Source organism: Salminus brasiliensis, chromosome 18 (genome assembly GCF_030463535.1).
Source record: "Salminus brasiliensis chromosome 18, fSalBra1.hap2, whole genome shotgun sequence".
Lineage (NCBI taxonomy): Eukaryota > Metazoa > Chordata > Actinopteri > Characiformes > Bryconidae > Salminus > Salminus brasiliensis.
The window spans coordinates 14,484,626-14,499,629 of NC_132895.1; the positions used below are offsets into that span (position 1 = coordinate 14,484,626).

Genomic DNA, 15,004 nt, shown 5'->3' on the forward strand with positions numbered 1-15,004 from the left:
GGAAGGGTTTTACACTAGATGTTGGGACACTGCTGTGAAGACGGCATGCAGCCACAATAGCATTAGCAAGGTCAGATAATGATGTCGGTTGGTCAGTTTGCCACTCAGCTCATGCTAAATCTGTGTCCCATTCGATTGGCAGTTATACAATCTGTGTAATTCAATGCCAGCCTCAGCCTCAGGATGTGTCTTAAAGAAGCTGAATTCAATAATTACAAGGTATGCCTACAAAATTTGGCAATGCAGTGTAGACTAAGAATGGAAGAGTTTTACCTGTATGTCTCTGATGAATGACACAGTGACCCTCTCCTCAAACTCATTCAGAGGGGTGTAAAGATTGAGGATCTTCACAATCTAAGGGGGAAAGCAATTGCAAGGTTCAGCATCTGAGTTAAAGTTACAGACTGTAACTAAAGAGAAGTAATTAGGCAGCCCTGTGGGACTTTACCTGTTGTGTACTAAGTGCAGAGCACAGATAGCAGATTGCCTCAGCGTCCTGAGAAGTCTTCTTCTTGACCTGCAGAAGCTGGGCTGCTTGGATCAGGGGCTCAATGGTGGCCACCACTCCACTTTGGTGTAGGTTTCTCCCTCGCAACCACTCCTCCATCTGACTGATGTTGTACCTAAATCCACAGAATGTAGGTCAGTAGTCAGTCATTACACACAATATGAGCCTTTGCAATTCTGTTATATAAATAAAAAAAAGTTTGCTTCTCTAGATTTATTATTATTATTATTATTATTATTAATTGCTAATATACCTAACACGTAAGCAACAAATGAAAACCTGAAGTCAGCTTCTCGACAGGTTTTAAATATGTGATGTCCCTTTATTCATGAGTTGTAAATAACTGTCGCATAGACACAGAGCAGGTAAACGTGGCCAAAATCTTTTTTGTCATATGTGACACAGATCTATTTTCTGTATGGCAGTGTCAGTGCCAAAAACTGTTTCCTTCATTTTGGGCCACTTTCATATGTGGAATTAAAACATATCTATATATAGGCCACTCAGTCCGAACAGCCAGATCAAAATATATGTGACTTTTACATCAATCCAACTTGATATTCACTGAGGAAAAGGGAAAATGGATGACAGCAGTGAAGGAGGTTTTCAGTGACGGGATAGTGAGGTAATGGGCATCATAAATATTAGGGGTGATGCCTCTGTCCAAACATAAATAGAAGGCACATCTCGCTACAAACCGCCCTGTTTTCGAAGAAATTCCTAAAGAAATGGCCGAACAGTGTCAAAAGCAAATAAAAAGTTTAAAAATGAAGTTTAAAGAACACAAACCAAATAAAGTGCTCTTCTAACAGCAAGCTTGAATGCATTCTCGTGATAAGTGAAACTGGAACTTGGCCTTAGGGGCCAAACAAGTAAGTCTATATGACAAGTGTCTCAGGCGTGCAGTCTCCATGATGGTAATTGGTGGTTGTCTAATGCCTTCTTACCTGAGCTGCATACCGGTGCTCCAGGAGCAGACGTCTTTGCGCAGTAGCAGGTTATTGAGTGTGACGGCATTGATGGAGTAGAAAAGCTGGCGGATGACCTGCTGGCCAATCTCTGGGTCCAAACCGTGTTCACCCATAATTGTGTTGAACTGGCCCAGCTGCTTGATCAGAGCCTCCAAGGTATAGCCCCCTGGGCCCCCAGTCTCGCAGTCCATACTGGAAGAACGGTTCCTGTAGCCCATAGGCTTGACTCCTGTCAGACTTCCACTCTCCAGCATAGCAGACACTAGCACACAGAGGGGGAAAAAGAAATGAGTTATTGTCCAAAAAAAAAGGTGGTGTGATATTCAGGGTCACACAACACAAAAAAAAACTCACCGATCATGGGCTGCAGAATAGTCTCGGCTATTTTAATGAGCTGCTGGTAGATCTGGATGGACAGATCACTCAGAACCTGCCGGTACTCCGCCAAGTCAAAGTTCTTCAGGCAGTGCTCATTTTGTTTGGGTGTGTTCTGGGTCATGAACGCCTGCAAGATAAGTCACACAAGACTTAGCTAGAACTGTGGCTATTTACCAAACAAAATCTCTTCCACTAAAGACTGTAAGCGGTGGTGTGTCGAAGCAAACGTGTTTGGATAGGTCTTGCTTCTCACCTCGTCTCCGCTGTATTGCTTCAGACAGTGCAGGAGTCGACTAGTGTTAGCCAGCCAGAAAGAGGTCATCTCAAAGTCGTCATTGTTTTTCTGTTTTAATAACAGCAGTGAAGCCATTGATGAGTACGGACACATCAACAACTCATGAGCTATTTGTCCTGTTGAGGGTTAATTTAGTATGAAAGTTAATCTGTCAGTGTGGAAAAAGATCGTGGATACGTACTTTGAGAACTTTCTTGACAGCATTGATGGTTGAGGTGAGCAGCGAGTGCACTTTCTGGTCATCATTGATGTAGTCAGCATGACGGATGCACATGAAAAGGATGTAGGCTGGGAGACAGGGGACCGTGGCTGACACAACATGGGGCTTCATATCTGAGAGCAGCATACACACAATGGAATTGAATACAGTAATGGTGTCATTAAAGTCAGTAAAAAGTACGGTTCACAATCCTGCTCATACTTACCAGTGACGAGTGTCTTTATCAGCAGGGCCTCATCTTCTTTGTTATACTCCAACATGCCCTCAAAGTCTTTTTCCTTCCTCTGCACTGTGACCTGCCGGATTAGCTCAGGTCTGGCCCTGTTGGACTGCATGGCTGCAGCTTAGGAGACCCCACACCACATTAGTATGACAGCAAAGTATTGGTAACAATGAAAATAAAATAAATATATAAGACAACAGTGGTATTTATCCAACCTTCAAGCTCCTGAACTTTCTTGATGTAGATCTTAAGTTGCTTTTTAAGTTTCCTCTCATTCTTTTCCAGCTTCTCCATGACCTCTTTGAGATCCTGGAACAAATCATCATCATCATTATTATTATGAGGTGGAACAGAGCATTAGATTTATGTAAAGATCTCACGGTGGCATTTATTAGCATTAGCAGAAAATGCTGTTTGGGGATAAAGGAGGGGGAAAAAAGGTTGAATTTGATCTGATCTTGTAACACTTGTAGCCTGAAATTGAACCCAGTCACAGTGTGTGAGGTCATGTTGTGCGTTGTGCATTTCTTCCTGAGTGTTTTAGACATTGAAGAATGATAACCTATTATTAAGATGCTCATCTGGAGTTAAAATACATAATTTTGAGTATTTTTTCAAGAGAAAAATATTGTTTTGGTATAGGATGATAATCACAATTAAAATATTGGAATTAAATTTACGTGTCTGGTGTAGCGCAGTAGGATAAGCACACTATGCTACAACAATAACGTCCCTGGGCAAGACATTTAACGCTACATTCTCTTACATTTGAAACTTGTAACACAGGTAGGTCCCTACCTACGTATGGCATTTCAGCCAAATGCCATAAATGTACATTTTACTAACTTTAGTATAGTATAATGGTATCAGAAAATATAAAGTGTCATTGTTCCATTTTTAGTTTTATGCCTTGGCAGATACGGTCTTATGCTAAAGATTGGGCGCATTTTGACGATTTTTAAGTGAAGTCCTCTGCAGCAGAGGTCACTAATAGGCGGGTCGCAGTCCGGGTCAGCACAGCACTGAGCTGTGGAGTAGTGGACCTGTGTTCTCTAGAATGATGCCGCTCGATCCACTACTTTTGGGATGAGGTGGGGAGTTGATACTTTTTACCAAACCTTGTACTTGACTGTACCTGTTTGCATTTCTTTCACTTCGAAACAGGTGCAACAAAGCCCATGCTACAGTGATGCGGTCTCTTGACAAAGTGTGAGCTGTGAAGGTGAGTGAGCTGTCTCACCAGGTTCTCATTGGTGAGGCGAGTGATTTCCTGCTGGACGCTGTACTCCACCAGGGCGTCTGGGGGTAAGATGCTAAAGCGATTCAGCATCTCCTGCTTCTTCTCCAAGTCTTCCTTCAACACCTCGATCTGGGTGTGCAGAGCCTCCAATTCATCATGGTGCTTCCGTGACTGGGACTGCAGCTGAGTCTCCAACAGCCTAACAAACACATGCCAAAGTTTCAGTACTTTTACCTACAAGTCTGATCTTTGCCTGTACACTCAATAAATGCTACATGCACCAAAGAGTCACACAGATCCAAATAATTAATTCACTCCAAAATATAAAAGAAAAGTGACAGGCAATGGAAGTTTCCAAGATATTTATTTTCCATGCCAGCAATACAGAGAAGCTCTCAGCTAAATCAGGGTCATAAATATTATAAGCAAGTGCTTCTTCTATGTATGAAAAGAGTGACGTGCAGTCAGTTAAGGTTAAAGAAAGGAGCAGGAAGGCAGCAGAGCACAAAGATTGAAGCACAAAACCACAACCTGGCTACTTGCTTTAGGCCCTGATAGGCCAGGCCAAGCTCTCCGTCTTCATTCAAATAACCCCAGTCCTGTGATTTACTGCTGTCCAAGCAGAGAGAAAGAGAGGCAGCGACATGAATGAAACCAGAAAACAGAGCAGAGAGAGAGAAGAAAGCAGTTAGTAAGGCAGAAGAGAGAAGTTAGCTGGACAGAGCAGGAAAAAAAACTAGCAATGTTAGCATTGACTGATGCTTTAGGCATTAGGGAAAGTATTGGAAGGTGTACGAAGTAATTCTGCAGCAGTGATTTTCATTCCATCTACCAATACACTTAAAAAATACATGTCTCCCATGATAATATTAATAATATAAGCTGGTCAGTCATGAAAGCACCATTTGGAGTGTGTCAAAAAGCTAATTACTCTAATCCTACCCCAATGATCCTTTTTAGACCAGGTGCCAGAGCCTGGAACCAAACCAACAACAGCACAATCACAGAGAACAAGAAAGAAGAGAGAAAGAAAATGCATGCCTTAGCTAGAATCAGTATAAAGCACATAAATAAGCCATACACCAATGCCTGGGATAGAGAACCCATGTTCATAAAAACACTCACTCCACTTTACTGTCAGAACAGGGTGGAAGGTGTCAGCTAAAAATACAAAAGTGCCAAGAAGAACATCTGCCAATCTACAGGTATCAATACAGGTATCAATATTGGTTAAAAGACAAGGCCTTGTTAGAACGGTTTGTGCGAGTTCCTAACAGTGCTGAGGAGCAGTGAGTGAAACTAAAGATAGATGCTGTGTATTGTTATTTTTAATATTATCAATAGCATGTAACGCAGAAGTAGCTCTTTTATAGTATTTACGTACCTCTTGGACTCGCTGAGTCCCTGGTATGCTTGCAGAGCCTCCTCCTTGTCCATTGGCTTTTTGTTGTTGGCCCATTCTGAGACATCATTAGAGTTCTATTAGACATCACAGGCAGAGAACAAAGAACGGAGGTTACAAGAGAGTTAAATAGAACTCAAAAAATAAGGATGCATGTTGCATGCATGGTTTAAAGACAAAATACAAACTTGATGTCAGTGTGAATCAAAAATTGTAGCACATTTTAGGGTCTAGCTGGATGTTTTTATGGGATTGGTGAAGGAGGGAAGACAAACATTATTACTGGGAAAACAGTATTACAAATAGTGAAAGTAAAAGCAGTGAATGAAAGCAGTTCCTTTAACACCCCTTTTAACATCCTCTTGACTTTTAACACATTCACGACTAAATGCATTAGCTTCAGCCAGAGCACACTAGCTCACAGGCAGGCAAACACATCCCTGTGGAACACCTTAACTGAACTCATCACAGTCAGAGAGCACCATGACAGACCGAAAGAGAGAAAGGTGTATACATATATATATATATATATATATATATATATATATATATATATATATATATATATATATATATATATATATATATGTATATATATATATATATACACCTTGAGAGGAAGGGAGCATGAGAGAAAGAGAGAGTGTGTACGACAGCATGAGCAAGAGCATGACAGAAAATGTGGAATAGTGAGTAAGCTACAGATACTGAGGGCAAGAGAGGTATACAGAGAGAGAAGGGAGAAAAGAGCAAAAACAGCAACTGAAAGAGGGAGAGGAAGGTGAAAGACAGAACACTCCACATTCAGAAGCTCTGTTCAGAAAAAAGAAGCAGTCTACAGTTAATGAAAGCTGACATGCCATGCCATCTCACAGGGCAGAGAGACAGTCATCTAAGAGAGCTGTGCGGTGACTCTCAGAGACTGTCTTAGTAGCTCTGCTCTCTCCTCTCTTCCCTGTAGAGCTTTACTGGCGCTCTGCCACACCTGGCTGCCCGTGCTATCGAATGAGGGACTTTCATTAAGAAGTTCCTGACAGCAGGCTAATGGACTGAATTATAATATGAGGGCTGACTGACCTGACACAGATTAAGTCTGAAAGGCTGAAGGGCTCAGCATACTTTAAATAAGCCTTGTTAAGATGGTCTGATTTATCAAGCCTCATACCCTGGTCAAATGCAAGACTGGATTGAAATAGTGGTTCCAGAGTACAAAGAAAAGGCAGCACAGTTTCGGCAATGCTTTCTTAAGCTAAAAGGCTACGGTACACAAAAATCAACAGCAACAGCGAACTAAGGTCTATTGGTAAAACAATATGCTATATGTAGAAAAGTTTTGACACCTACTCATTCTACACAATTCATTGTTTCTTCTGAAATCAAGAGAGTTTATCTACTCTCTACTGTCCAGGAAAGGATTTCTACTAGATTCAGGAGCACTGATGTAAGGATTTGTTTGCATTCAGCAACAAGAGCATTGGTGAGGTCAGGATGTTGGATGATCACCACCCCACCTCATCCCCAATTCATCCAAGTATTGGATGGAGCATCATTAGTCCAGAGAACACAGTTCCACTGCTCCACACCTCAATGCTGGAAGACTTTATACTTCTGTAGTCCATGCCTGGCATTAGGCATGGTGCCAATGTAATGAACTGTGTTCATTAAAACATCTCCAAAGCTCTCCTGATGGGAGTTATTATCCAAAAAAGTATCATATGTATATTCTATGTAATACACAATATTTGTTACAAATCATGAACACTATGTATAGTTTGATTCCACTTCCACTGCAACATATTTGATGAAATATGGTTTTTAACCTCAGGCAAGACATGCATCAATATCAGAGAGAAAATGATGCAAATACAGTGCTATAGTCACATAGGAAGAAAATCTAAAGAAGCACTTCTGTTAGCTCCCTAGTACAACGTCGGGTAGTGTAATTTTCCAGAGAATTCACAGTAGGACTGTTGATGACATTTCTCATGTGAAAAACCAAGATGCTATGCCTTTTCCGCAGCATACTTTTTGCATCAAGCCGTGCCTTCTGCACGTGCTACACAGGCGCTGCCTCATTTCCTGTAATGAGAAGCGCCTGACATGGAAAATCTCCGGCTGCACACTACATGTATAAAAGGACATCTTCGGATAATGTCCGGACCTGATTCTCCGGACATTTTTTAGCGTTCATATGTGAAAATGGTTTCAGTTAGAAAGTCTCTTTATCAATGAACTTTTAAAACTTCAGGGACTACACTTCAGTAACACTGACACTCACTATGTGATTGGCGTTGTCTGTTTGTTTTGTGGAGTTGACGATCTGGGTTTTCAGCATAAGAACCTCCTCTTTGCGTACATCCAGCTCCTCATTGGCTGCTTTAAGCTGACTGAGAAGTAGATTGTAGCTGTCTTGCAGTTCATTGGACGAGCAGCTCTCTGAGGCCCGGTCGACCAAGGCCTTCCGAAGTTCATTCAGATCATTCTTCAGCTTCTTGTTCTCAGACTCGAGCTCCTGCCTCTGCAGAGCAGGGAGAAAGAGGCAGTTTGAGTGCACATGTTTGTTCTTTGACTACCTGAAGAACTACAAAAACAGAGCTCTGATTTTGCAATTTAGCTCATGCAGAGTGAAATCGAAATATGTCTAAGAGAAGGTTCTGCAGTGTGTGTGAGATTGTAAGTGAGAGAATAAGAGAATACAAACTATAAAACAAGATTGCCCAGCCTGTCTTTCATATCATAAAGGCCTGTAATGGGCTAAAAGTAAACAGACGGGACACAGATAAAAAAAAAAAATCTATGGCTTTGTAAAGTTAGGTCTATAAACAACAAAATTCCTTTAAAAAGATTTGCATTTGCTGAGGAAGGCTGATGTTATATAAGTTCCTACTGAATTTAATATGCAGTGTCTATTTGCCAGTTTTCAAAATCAAGCAGGTATATAGGTCATCTGCTGAGAAATACGAGGATCTGAGAAAATGAAGGAAAACAGGGTGAGCGGAAACTGAAAAGGGGAGAGGAGAGCAAGAATAGGCATTCAATCTTTGCAATGTCTAACAACACACCATCTAAATAACCTAACACTCCATCATTTGCTCACACTGTTTAGACCTGTCACTATCTAAGAAACAGAGAGCTGGAAAAGCACTGAGAATTGCTAAACTATGACAGTTTCCACAGACACTGCACCACACTGCGAGACACAGCTGACTTAAAATCAGTCAGTTATGTAAGCCGATAATTTCTATGTGTTATCAAAGCCTTTAAATCATCTAATAATTTATCTATAAAGGCATGATAAACATTGCAAAAGACTTGAAGGCGATAGGCCTTGTACTTTGAGCCCTCTGTTGAGCTGAGTTGCGGCTTTGTGAGCTGTATTTTGTCAATACTTAGGTGAAAACTGAAGGGCTGACTGATCTGACAATTCAGTTCAATTCAAATGTATTTATATAGAGCTTTCTAAAAAATCTGTCACAAAGTAGCTTTACAGAGATCCAGCCTTTGAGAAAGACTCAAAAGGGAAACCTGACAGTGCTTAGATAACTGATGGCTATTAAGTCATTAAGTGATCAAAGTGTTTTTTTATTTTAAAAATGAGACATTACCTACTAAAATATGTTTACATTACAAACTATTTTGTACTATTATCATAAAACATTTTTAGTTCAGTTAGTAGAACAAATTCAGCATAAATTCAGCTGACAAAAATATATTAAGAGATCTTCCTGTAATATCACCCCAAATAGGGTTTGGAACAAATATGTAAATTGTATTGAACAAATATATTCTGAAAACTGATTTGTAGTTCATTTTGAGAAAAATATTTGAAAAAATATAACTAGGAACTGCATTACTTGAGATCTCCAGCTTGAGAAACTTACAATTATTAAAAATTAATTATAGATTGTAAACTGAAGTTTGATTTAAGGGAAATATACTTTCCAACTCATTTATGATATGCTGCATCTGTGCCACATGTGGAAGAGCCAAACCTACATTAGAGTTGACACATTTTGGAATATACATGTAGACCAAAATCGTAATTTCAGTGTCTTGTCTACAGACATTCTGACCACACTAACCTTTCTCAAAGCATGTTTTAAGAAAAAGTGGAATTCTGCTGACCCACACCTATAAGAGCCAGTGCTAAAATGAATCCACAATTTTAGTCAATTTAGCCATTTATGATAAGAAATAAAATAAATGGTACATGCTGTTCATTTTGCAAAATCAAATCATGTGTCTAAGCAGATTCAAAAAAATATTAAGTGTTACATGGCTGATGCAGATCATCTGGTTTACTAAAATGCAGCAAATTAAATGTTAATGTTGATAAGCATCTTTTTTCTAGCTCTACCTCTTTGGTCTGCTGTTGTCCCACTCACCCACAGTCTAACAGGCAGCAGTGCAAGCAGCACCAGAACAGCCAAAGTGCAGCACAAATCGATGTACAGAAGAAGAGACATGTCCCTAGTGTCTCTTAGTCTGACAAAGAGCAAAGTGTGTGCGCGTGTGTATGTGCATAAACCTTGAGACTGTTGTAGGCCAGATCTGCGTTCCCGTCTACCTCTGACGTGGAGTTCTTTGGATCAATCGCCTGAGAGATCAGGGAGAGAGGGGTAAAAAAAACTGTAAACATGAGTAGAAGTTTTCTGATAAGGCAGATGTCAGGTCTGTTACAAGATTGCTATGATAACCATTTATTATCATGAGCAGCAACAGAGGTGAGTCCAAAGATAAAGAACACATACTCTATAAGGTAATACTAGAATGTCCTATTGTAGCAACTAACTGCCAAGTGATTTTTAAAAGGCCCTTAGAATGCTAAACAGTATTTAACTTAGCATAGTTGAATAATGAGTTTGCTCATACAGGAACTGATAGACCATGAACCATAACCACTGTTATATCCTCCTTCATCCAGCATAAACACATCAGGGCTTAAAAAAAAAGTCATTTTATAACACTTGACTAACTTTCTATATTTACACCCCAACATTTTACATACCCCCAGCCCACTACAGGAAAACCCTAGTCAAAATGGCAAAATGCAACAGCTTCAGGAGAACACCCTGTTGCAGACAATGGGGAGCAGCATGTCTCCAGATCTGCTAGTCATGGGAATATGGGTTGCTATGTGAATCCTGTCTCATGACCGCAGTTGTCCTGTGCCAGTGTCTGCTGAAGAGAGGCTCAAACTCTGCAGGACAACGCAAAAGCTGTGGAAAGCAAACCAGGATCTGGGCTATACTAAAAGCTAAAGCTAGTTGACCCTACCATCTCCCTTAATGTCCACGCCTTCAAAATAAAAATAAAATACACACAAAAACCCTAAACAAACTGGACTAACTCAGATGACTACCTTTTTCCTAGTCAAAAATGCCAAACCTGGGGAAGGGAGCCAGGGCAAGGCTAAAAGCTAATAGGTTAAAATTTCCTCAGCTTGCTAACAGCACACCACAACATAATGACAACAAGCAATACTATTCGTTAACTCAGGAATAATTGGTGTTATAGTGCTAAAATTATGCTACATGTGTGGTCTGTAAGCTTTCACAAGCTCTGTAAAAAACAAATCAGCGTGTATCAATCTAAGGTTAAATAACAGGGTGGTAAACAGTTTTGTTAAATGACATCCGAGCATTGTTTGCTCCAACCAAAGTCACATATAATAACTATATACACATCAACAGCTTGCAAATGCATTCTTCTGCACCTTTTGGCACCAATTTCTTAAGATTACAGCTAAGTAAGTAATACACATATGCATAGCAGTCTGAATAACTCCATTTCTTCAGAACATTTTATTATTCATCAGGCTGAGCTATTCTCTAAGAGTGTTCACAGAAAGAGTCTTTAGGACACTAACTTTGTGCTGGCTCAGCTCCTCCATCTTCTCCAGGTTGGTCTGAAGCCTTTTTCTCTCCTGCTCCAGCTCTCGCACTCGCTTTTGCAGCTTCATAAACACACTCAGATCCATGGCTGCATTCTCCAAGCCTGTTTCCTACAGGGGCAAAGAAAACGCTGAAATGAACTTTGCAGGACAATATAAAATAATAAGTCAGATGCTCATAACAATTCTTAATGAAGTTCTTGCTCATTAAGAACTAATCCTCTTTACCCGCTACAGTGAATTAACGGCTGATGGGAATAGTTTAGCAATGTGTGTCTAGAGTGTGTACATGCCTCTATTTGTTGAATGATACCATCAGTCTCGCTCACTTCAGACATGGAAATGGAGGGGTAAGGGGACTCAGAGCCTATACTGCTCTGGTTGGAGGGGTTCCTCCGATGGCCTGGAATGAACTACAAGATCAAAGACATAATGAGATATAATGAAATAAGTATTTCTGTTCTTTTCTTCATTTCTTTGAAGCTCCAAATTGCATTATCTCAGGGTTTTTGCTACCTTGGCATAACTGGCCTCCTCCTGAAGGTTGTCATATCTCTGCTCCAGCCTGGAAAACTCCTTCAGCAGGTTTTGATAGCGTAGTCTCTCTTCATCAAGCTCAGCCTGTAGACGGACCTCCTTTTGAGACGCACTGCCCTCCTGGCCTACAATGCCCACACACACACACACACACACACACACACACACACACACACACACACACACACACATTTAAACTGTATTTTAAAGATTAAGACGTTGTTGCCTGAAGGCCAGTTCAAGGCTTGTATTATATTGTGAGTGACAAAATACACTATATACTAAATACACTATAAGTTATAAGTCATTCCTTGTTTCTTCTGAAATCAAGGGTTTTACAAATAAGATAAAACTAGATTTTGGAGCATTGCTGTCAGGATTTGATTGCAATCAGCAACAAGAGCATTAGTGAGTTCAGGATGTTGATGATTACCACCCGACCCTATCCCAAACAAACTGGATGGAGCACCATCATTCCAGAGAACACAGTACGCTAAGTGATGGCTGATAGTGGTATCGTGTAGAATACATCTTACATAGGGAAAACCTCCCATAATGTATTCAAGGTGGGGTACATTTTGGCTAATGTTCCAGGAGGAAATTATAACATCTATATGCTCAAGGACTGGCTCTTTCGAAGTCTGGAACTGCAAAGGAAACTGTAATTCTGCTCTTAACTTTTTTGCACCTCAACCACATTTCATTTTGTCATTTATTCATTGTAGTTATTAAAATAGTAAATCTACAAGCATTGGTTATGATTCATGGTTAAGCATTCTCTACTCCCAAATGGTACTTGAATTTGCTTTTTAAAACAGACAGAATGCAGGTGATACACATCCCAACTCTGCACATCACACCGAGATGATAACACCATTTCTGTTCTGATGGTGAACATCACAGGACCTGTTACAACACCACCACACTGCTAAGTGCCACTTATTCTAGATGAAAAGCAGTAATTCCATTTATTGCACTATTACTAACCTTAATTTTTATGACAGGATATGATGTGGTACAACTTGCAACTTTATACACCAACTTTGACCCTTTCATTTTACCAACTACCATATCATCACAAATCTGGATTGCATAATATACAGCGTGAAAGCCAAGCTAAACAAAGACTGCTGAAGTGCAGGAGAACTGAAACGCTTGAATTAATTCAGCTATTTTTCCCCTTGGTTGCATGTACTTTTCAGTTTATCTGTGACAAGGCAGACATATGATAATGTGGCCATGTTATGTAAGTCTACATGTCTAACCCAAGCTGTCACAGCCCAAACACAGAGGGCTGACTGTGAACTAAACCTTCTGTGTCCTATTTGCCAGTTCTGTATACGAAATACAAAGTAGCTTTTCATCTCAGTGGAACAACATCTACCTCTAAGGTCTGACTCTCAATAAGAGCAGCCAGAGGCCAAGACATTTTAGATAATACAATAAGTCAAACAGGCTATGCTCCTGTCAAATGCACTGCAACAGTATTGTCGTTGGTATAAAAATAAACCTGGGGCCAGTATGGGAAGCACATGATCGTCATTCAAAACTTGTGGTTATAATTACATTATCGACGCAAGCCTAAAGGGAGTCAAATATACAGGGAACAGTTGAATGTAGCAATAAAAGAAACGCTTTAAAAAGTTCAAACTAGCTTTAACAAAGACCTAACCTTTGGTTTCAAGTACCATTCTCGCATGTGAACCAGCTTGGAAACAATGCTAAGCTCAACAACAGCAGGTAAAGAGGTGATCCTGCATTCCTGCCCTGAAATCCAATGCTGTTTCTGTCCGTTGCGCCCTCTCTCTCTCCCTGTCTTTCTTTCTCGCCCTATTTCTAAACAGAGACCCCTCTTGTGTGGGAAACAAAACCAAGCCCTGCCCTCTGGGAAGCTCACATTTACTATAGCTACTCAACAGACAGTGTGCGAGTGTGTGTCTCGAGATGCAGGTGCACTGGAGTGTGAAACTCACCTTCGTGGCTCGTGGAGCGACGGATTCTCTGATTCATTTCCTCTTTCTCTGTCTTCAGCATGGAGTTTTCCTTCTCCAACTCCTCCACTCTCTAAGGAGGACAGAAACAGCGGTCATCAGAACTTCACCTCCAAACATCTCATTAACTGACAAAGATCTTGCTAAATAGTGAGCAGCTCAAGATTAGTTCAGTCGGGTCAGTTTCTTCATTAATGTTCTAGTGGGCAATCCAGATATGTAAGAGATCTATGAACTGCAATATCCGAACTTATGGACAGAAAGGCCAGCAACAGTGCACTTAACACTACAGACATTTAGCTTAGACATTAAGTCTGTGTATTCTCAGCAAAGGCAGTTATCAGTGTGACCTTAAAGCCTTTAATGCAGCTGACATTAAACCAGGAAAATTAAATTCACTCAATTTAAACTAGTAAACTGGTGGCAGCTGACTTGTGCGCAATGGTCCTGAATTGATTACATGGCAATAAAGGATGTACATTAGTTATATAACATATAACCTTACATTCACCCTCCGTCCTCCTGTAAAGCATCAACCTTAGCCTCACAACTTGAAACTTGTCTACTGTCAATTGTAGTTCCTTTAGATTTTAGTAAGTGCAAGTTCATCTCCATTTACTTTATATTCAGCTTTATCTGTTTCTAATCCCCAACTGTTTACTACTGTTTGTTAACAATAACCAATGTTAATGAATTGAGCAGCAGTATTTTGCAAATATTAGTTAAAGTTCAAATCGATTTAGTCTAGTTTGATAAGGGACGTCAATTCTCGAAACCTTTTTTTAACTTTCATGTTCTATTCATATAAGCCTGACTGCCCACACCCTCACCTGCTCCAGACCAAGCTTCTCACTGCTGTACTCCTCTTCGAGCCTCTTCCTCTGGGCGTGGGCTTCCTGTAGAGCCGCCCTCAGCTTCTCAAGCTCCTCCTGCAGAGAGGTCAGCTGAGTGTTGTCTCCTTTGCGAATGCGAAGGGTTTCCAGCTCTTTTTGCAGTTTGTTGACTTCTGTGCCCAAAGCATTGTTGGTGACGGACAGCTGCTCGTTTAGAGTCTTGTACTCTTTTGACTGTGGAAAGAAACAGCACAGATACACAAAAGAAACCATTTGTCTGATTGATTGATCGACTGGTAACACATAACAATGCAGGCCAGGTTTCAGGTTGTGAACTGGGAGGAATAAATCTAAAGCAGAAGTAGCCAAACCATTGTGTCTTAGGGGGGCAAAGTTCAGTGGACAAAATATAATGCACAAATAAAGAACCTTCTTTTTTATCTTCAAAAAAAAATATACAATTTTAAAAAGAATATAGCACACTTTTATTTCTGCTCTCTTACTGGACATCTG

At 40.4% G+C, this 15,004-nt stretch overlaps 1 protein-coding gene across 2 annotated transcripts in view; it reads right to left on the reverse strand.

Annotated features, from left to right (window-relative positions):
- myo5b (myosin VB) overlaps positions 1 to 15,004 on the reverse strand; it is a 65,745-nt gene that overhangs the window by 2,183 nt on the left and 48,558 nt on the right. Inside the window, exons 22-39 of one of the 2 annotated variants that reach the window (XM_072661587.1) lie at positions 14,489 to 14,725; positions 13,641 to 13,731; positions 11,647 to 11,792; positions 11,424 to 11,543; positions 11,107 to 11,241; positions 9,766 to 9,834; positions 7,516 to 7,755; positions 5,220 to 5,314; positions 4,367 to 4,447; positions 3,836 to 4,034; positions 2,811 to 2,904; positions 2,578 to 2,715; positions 2,334 to 2,485; positions 2,111 to 2,200; positions 1,834 to 1,984; positions 1,456 to 1,741; positions 449 to 623; positions 274 to 354 (exon numbers count right to left, since the gene is read on the reverse strand). In XM_072661587.1, coding sequence (XP_072517688.1) covers positions 274 to 354; positions 449 to 623; positions 1,456 to 1,741; positions 1,834 to 1,984; positions 2,111 to 2,200; positions 2,334 to 2,485; positions 2,578 to 2,715; positions 2,811 to 2,904; positions 3,836 to 4,034; positions 4,367 to 4,447; positions 5,220 to 5,314; positions 7,516 to 7,755; positions 9,766 to 9,834; positions 11,107 to 11,241; positions 11,424 to 11,543; positions 11,647 to 11,792; positions 13,641 to 13,731; positions 14,489 to 14,725 — 2,580 coding nt within the window. The remainder of the gene's footprint in view (positions 1 to 273; positions 355 to 448; positions 624 to 1,455; positions 1,742 to 1,833; positions 1,985 to 2,110; positions 2,201 to 2,333; positions 2,486 to 2,577; positions 2,716 to 2,810; positions 2,905 to 3,835; positions 4,035 to 4,366; positions 4,448 to 5,219; positions 5,315 to 7,515; positions 7,756 to 9,765; positions 9,835 to 11,106; positions 11,242 to 11,423; positions 11,544 to 11,646; positions 11,793 to 13,640; positions 13,732 to 14,488; positions 14,726 to 15,004) is intronic. The other variant, XM_072661588.1, reaches the window with a different exon arrangement.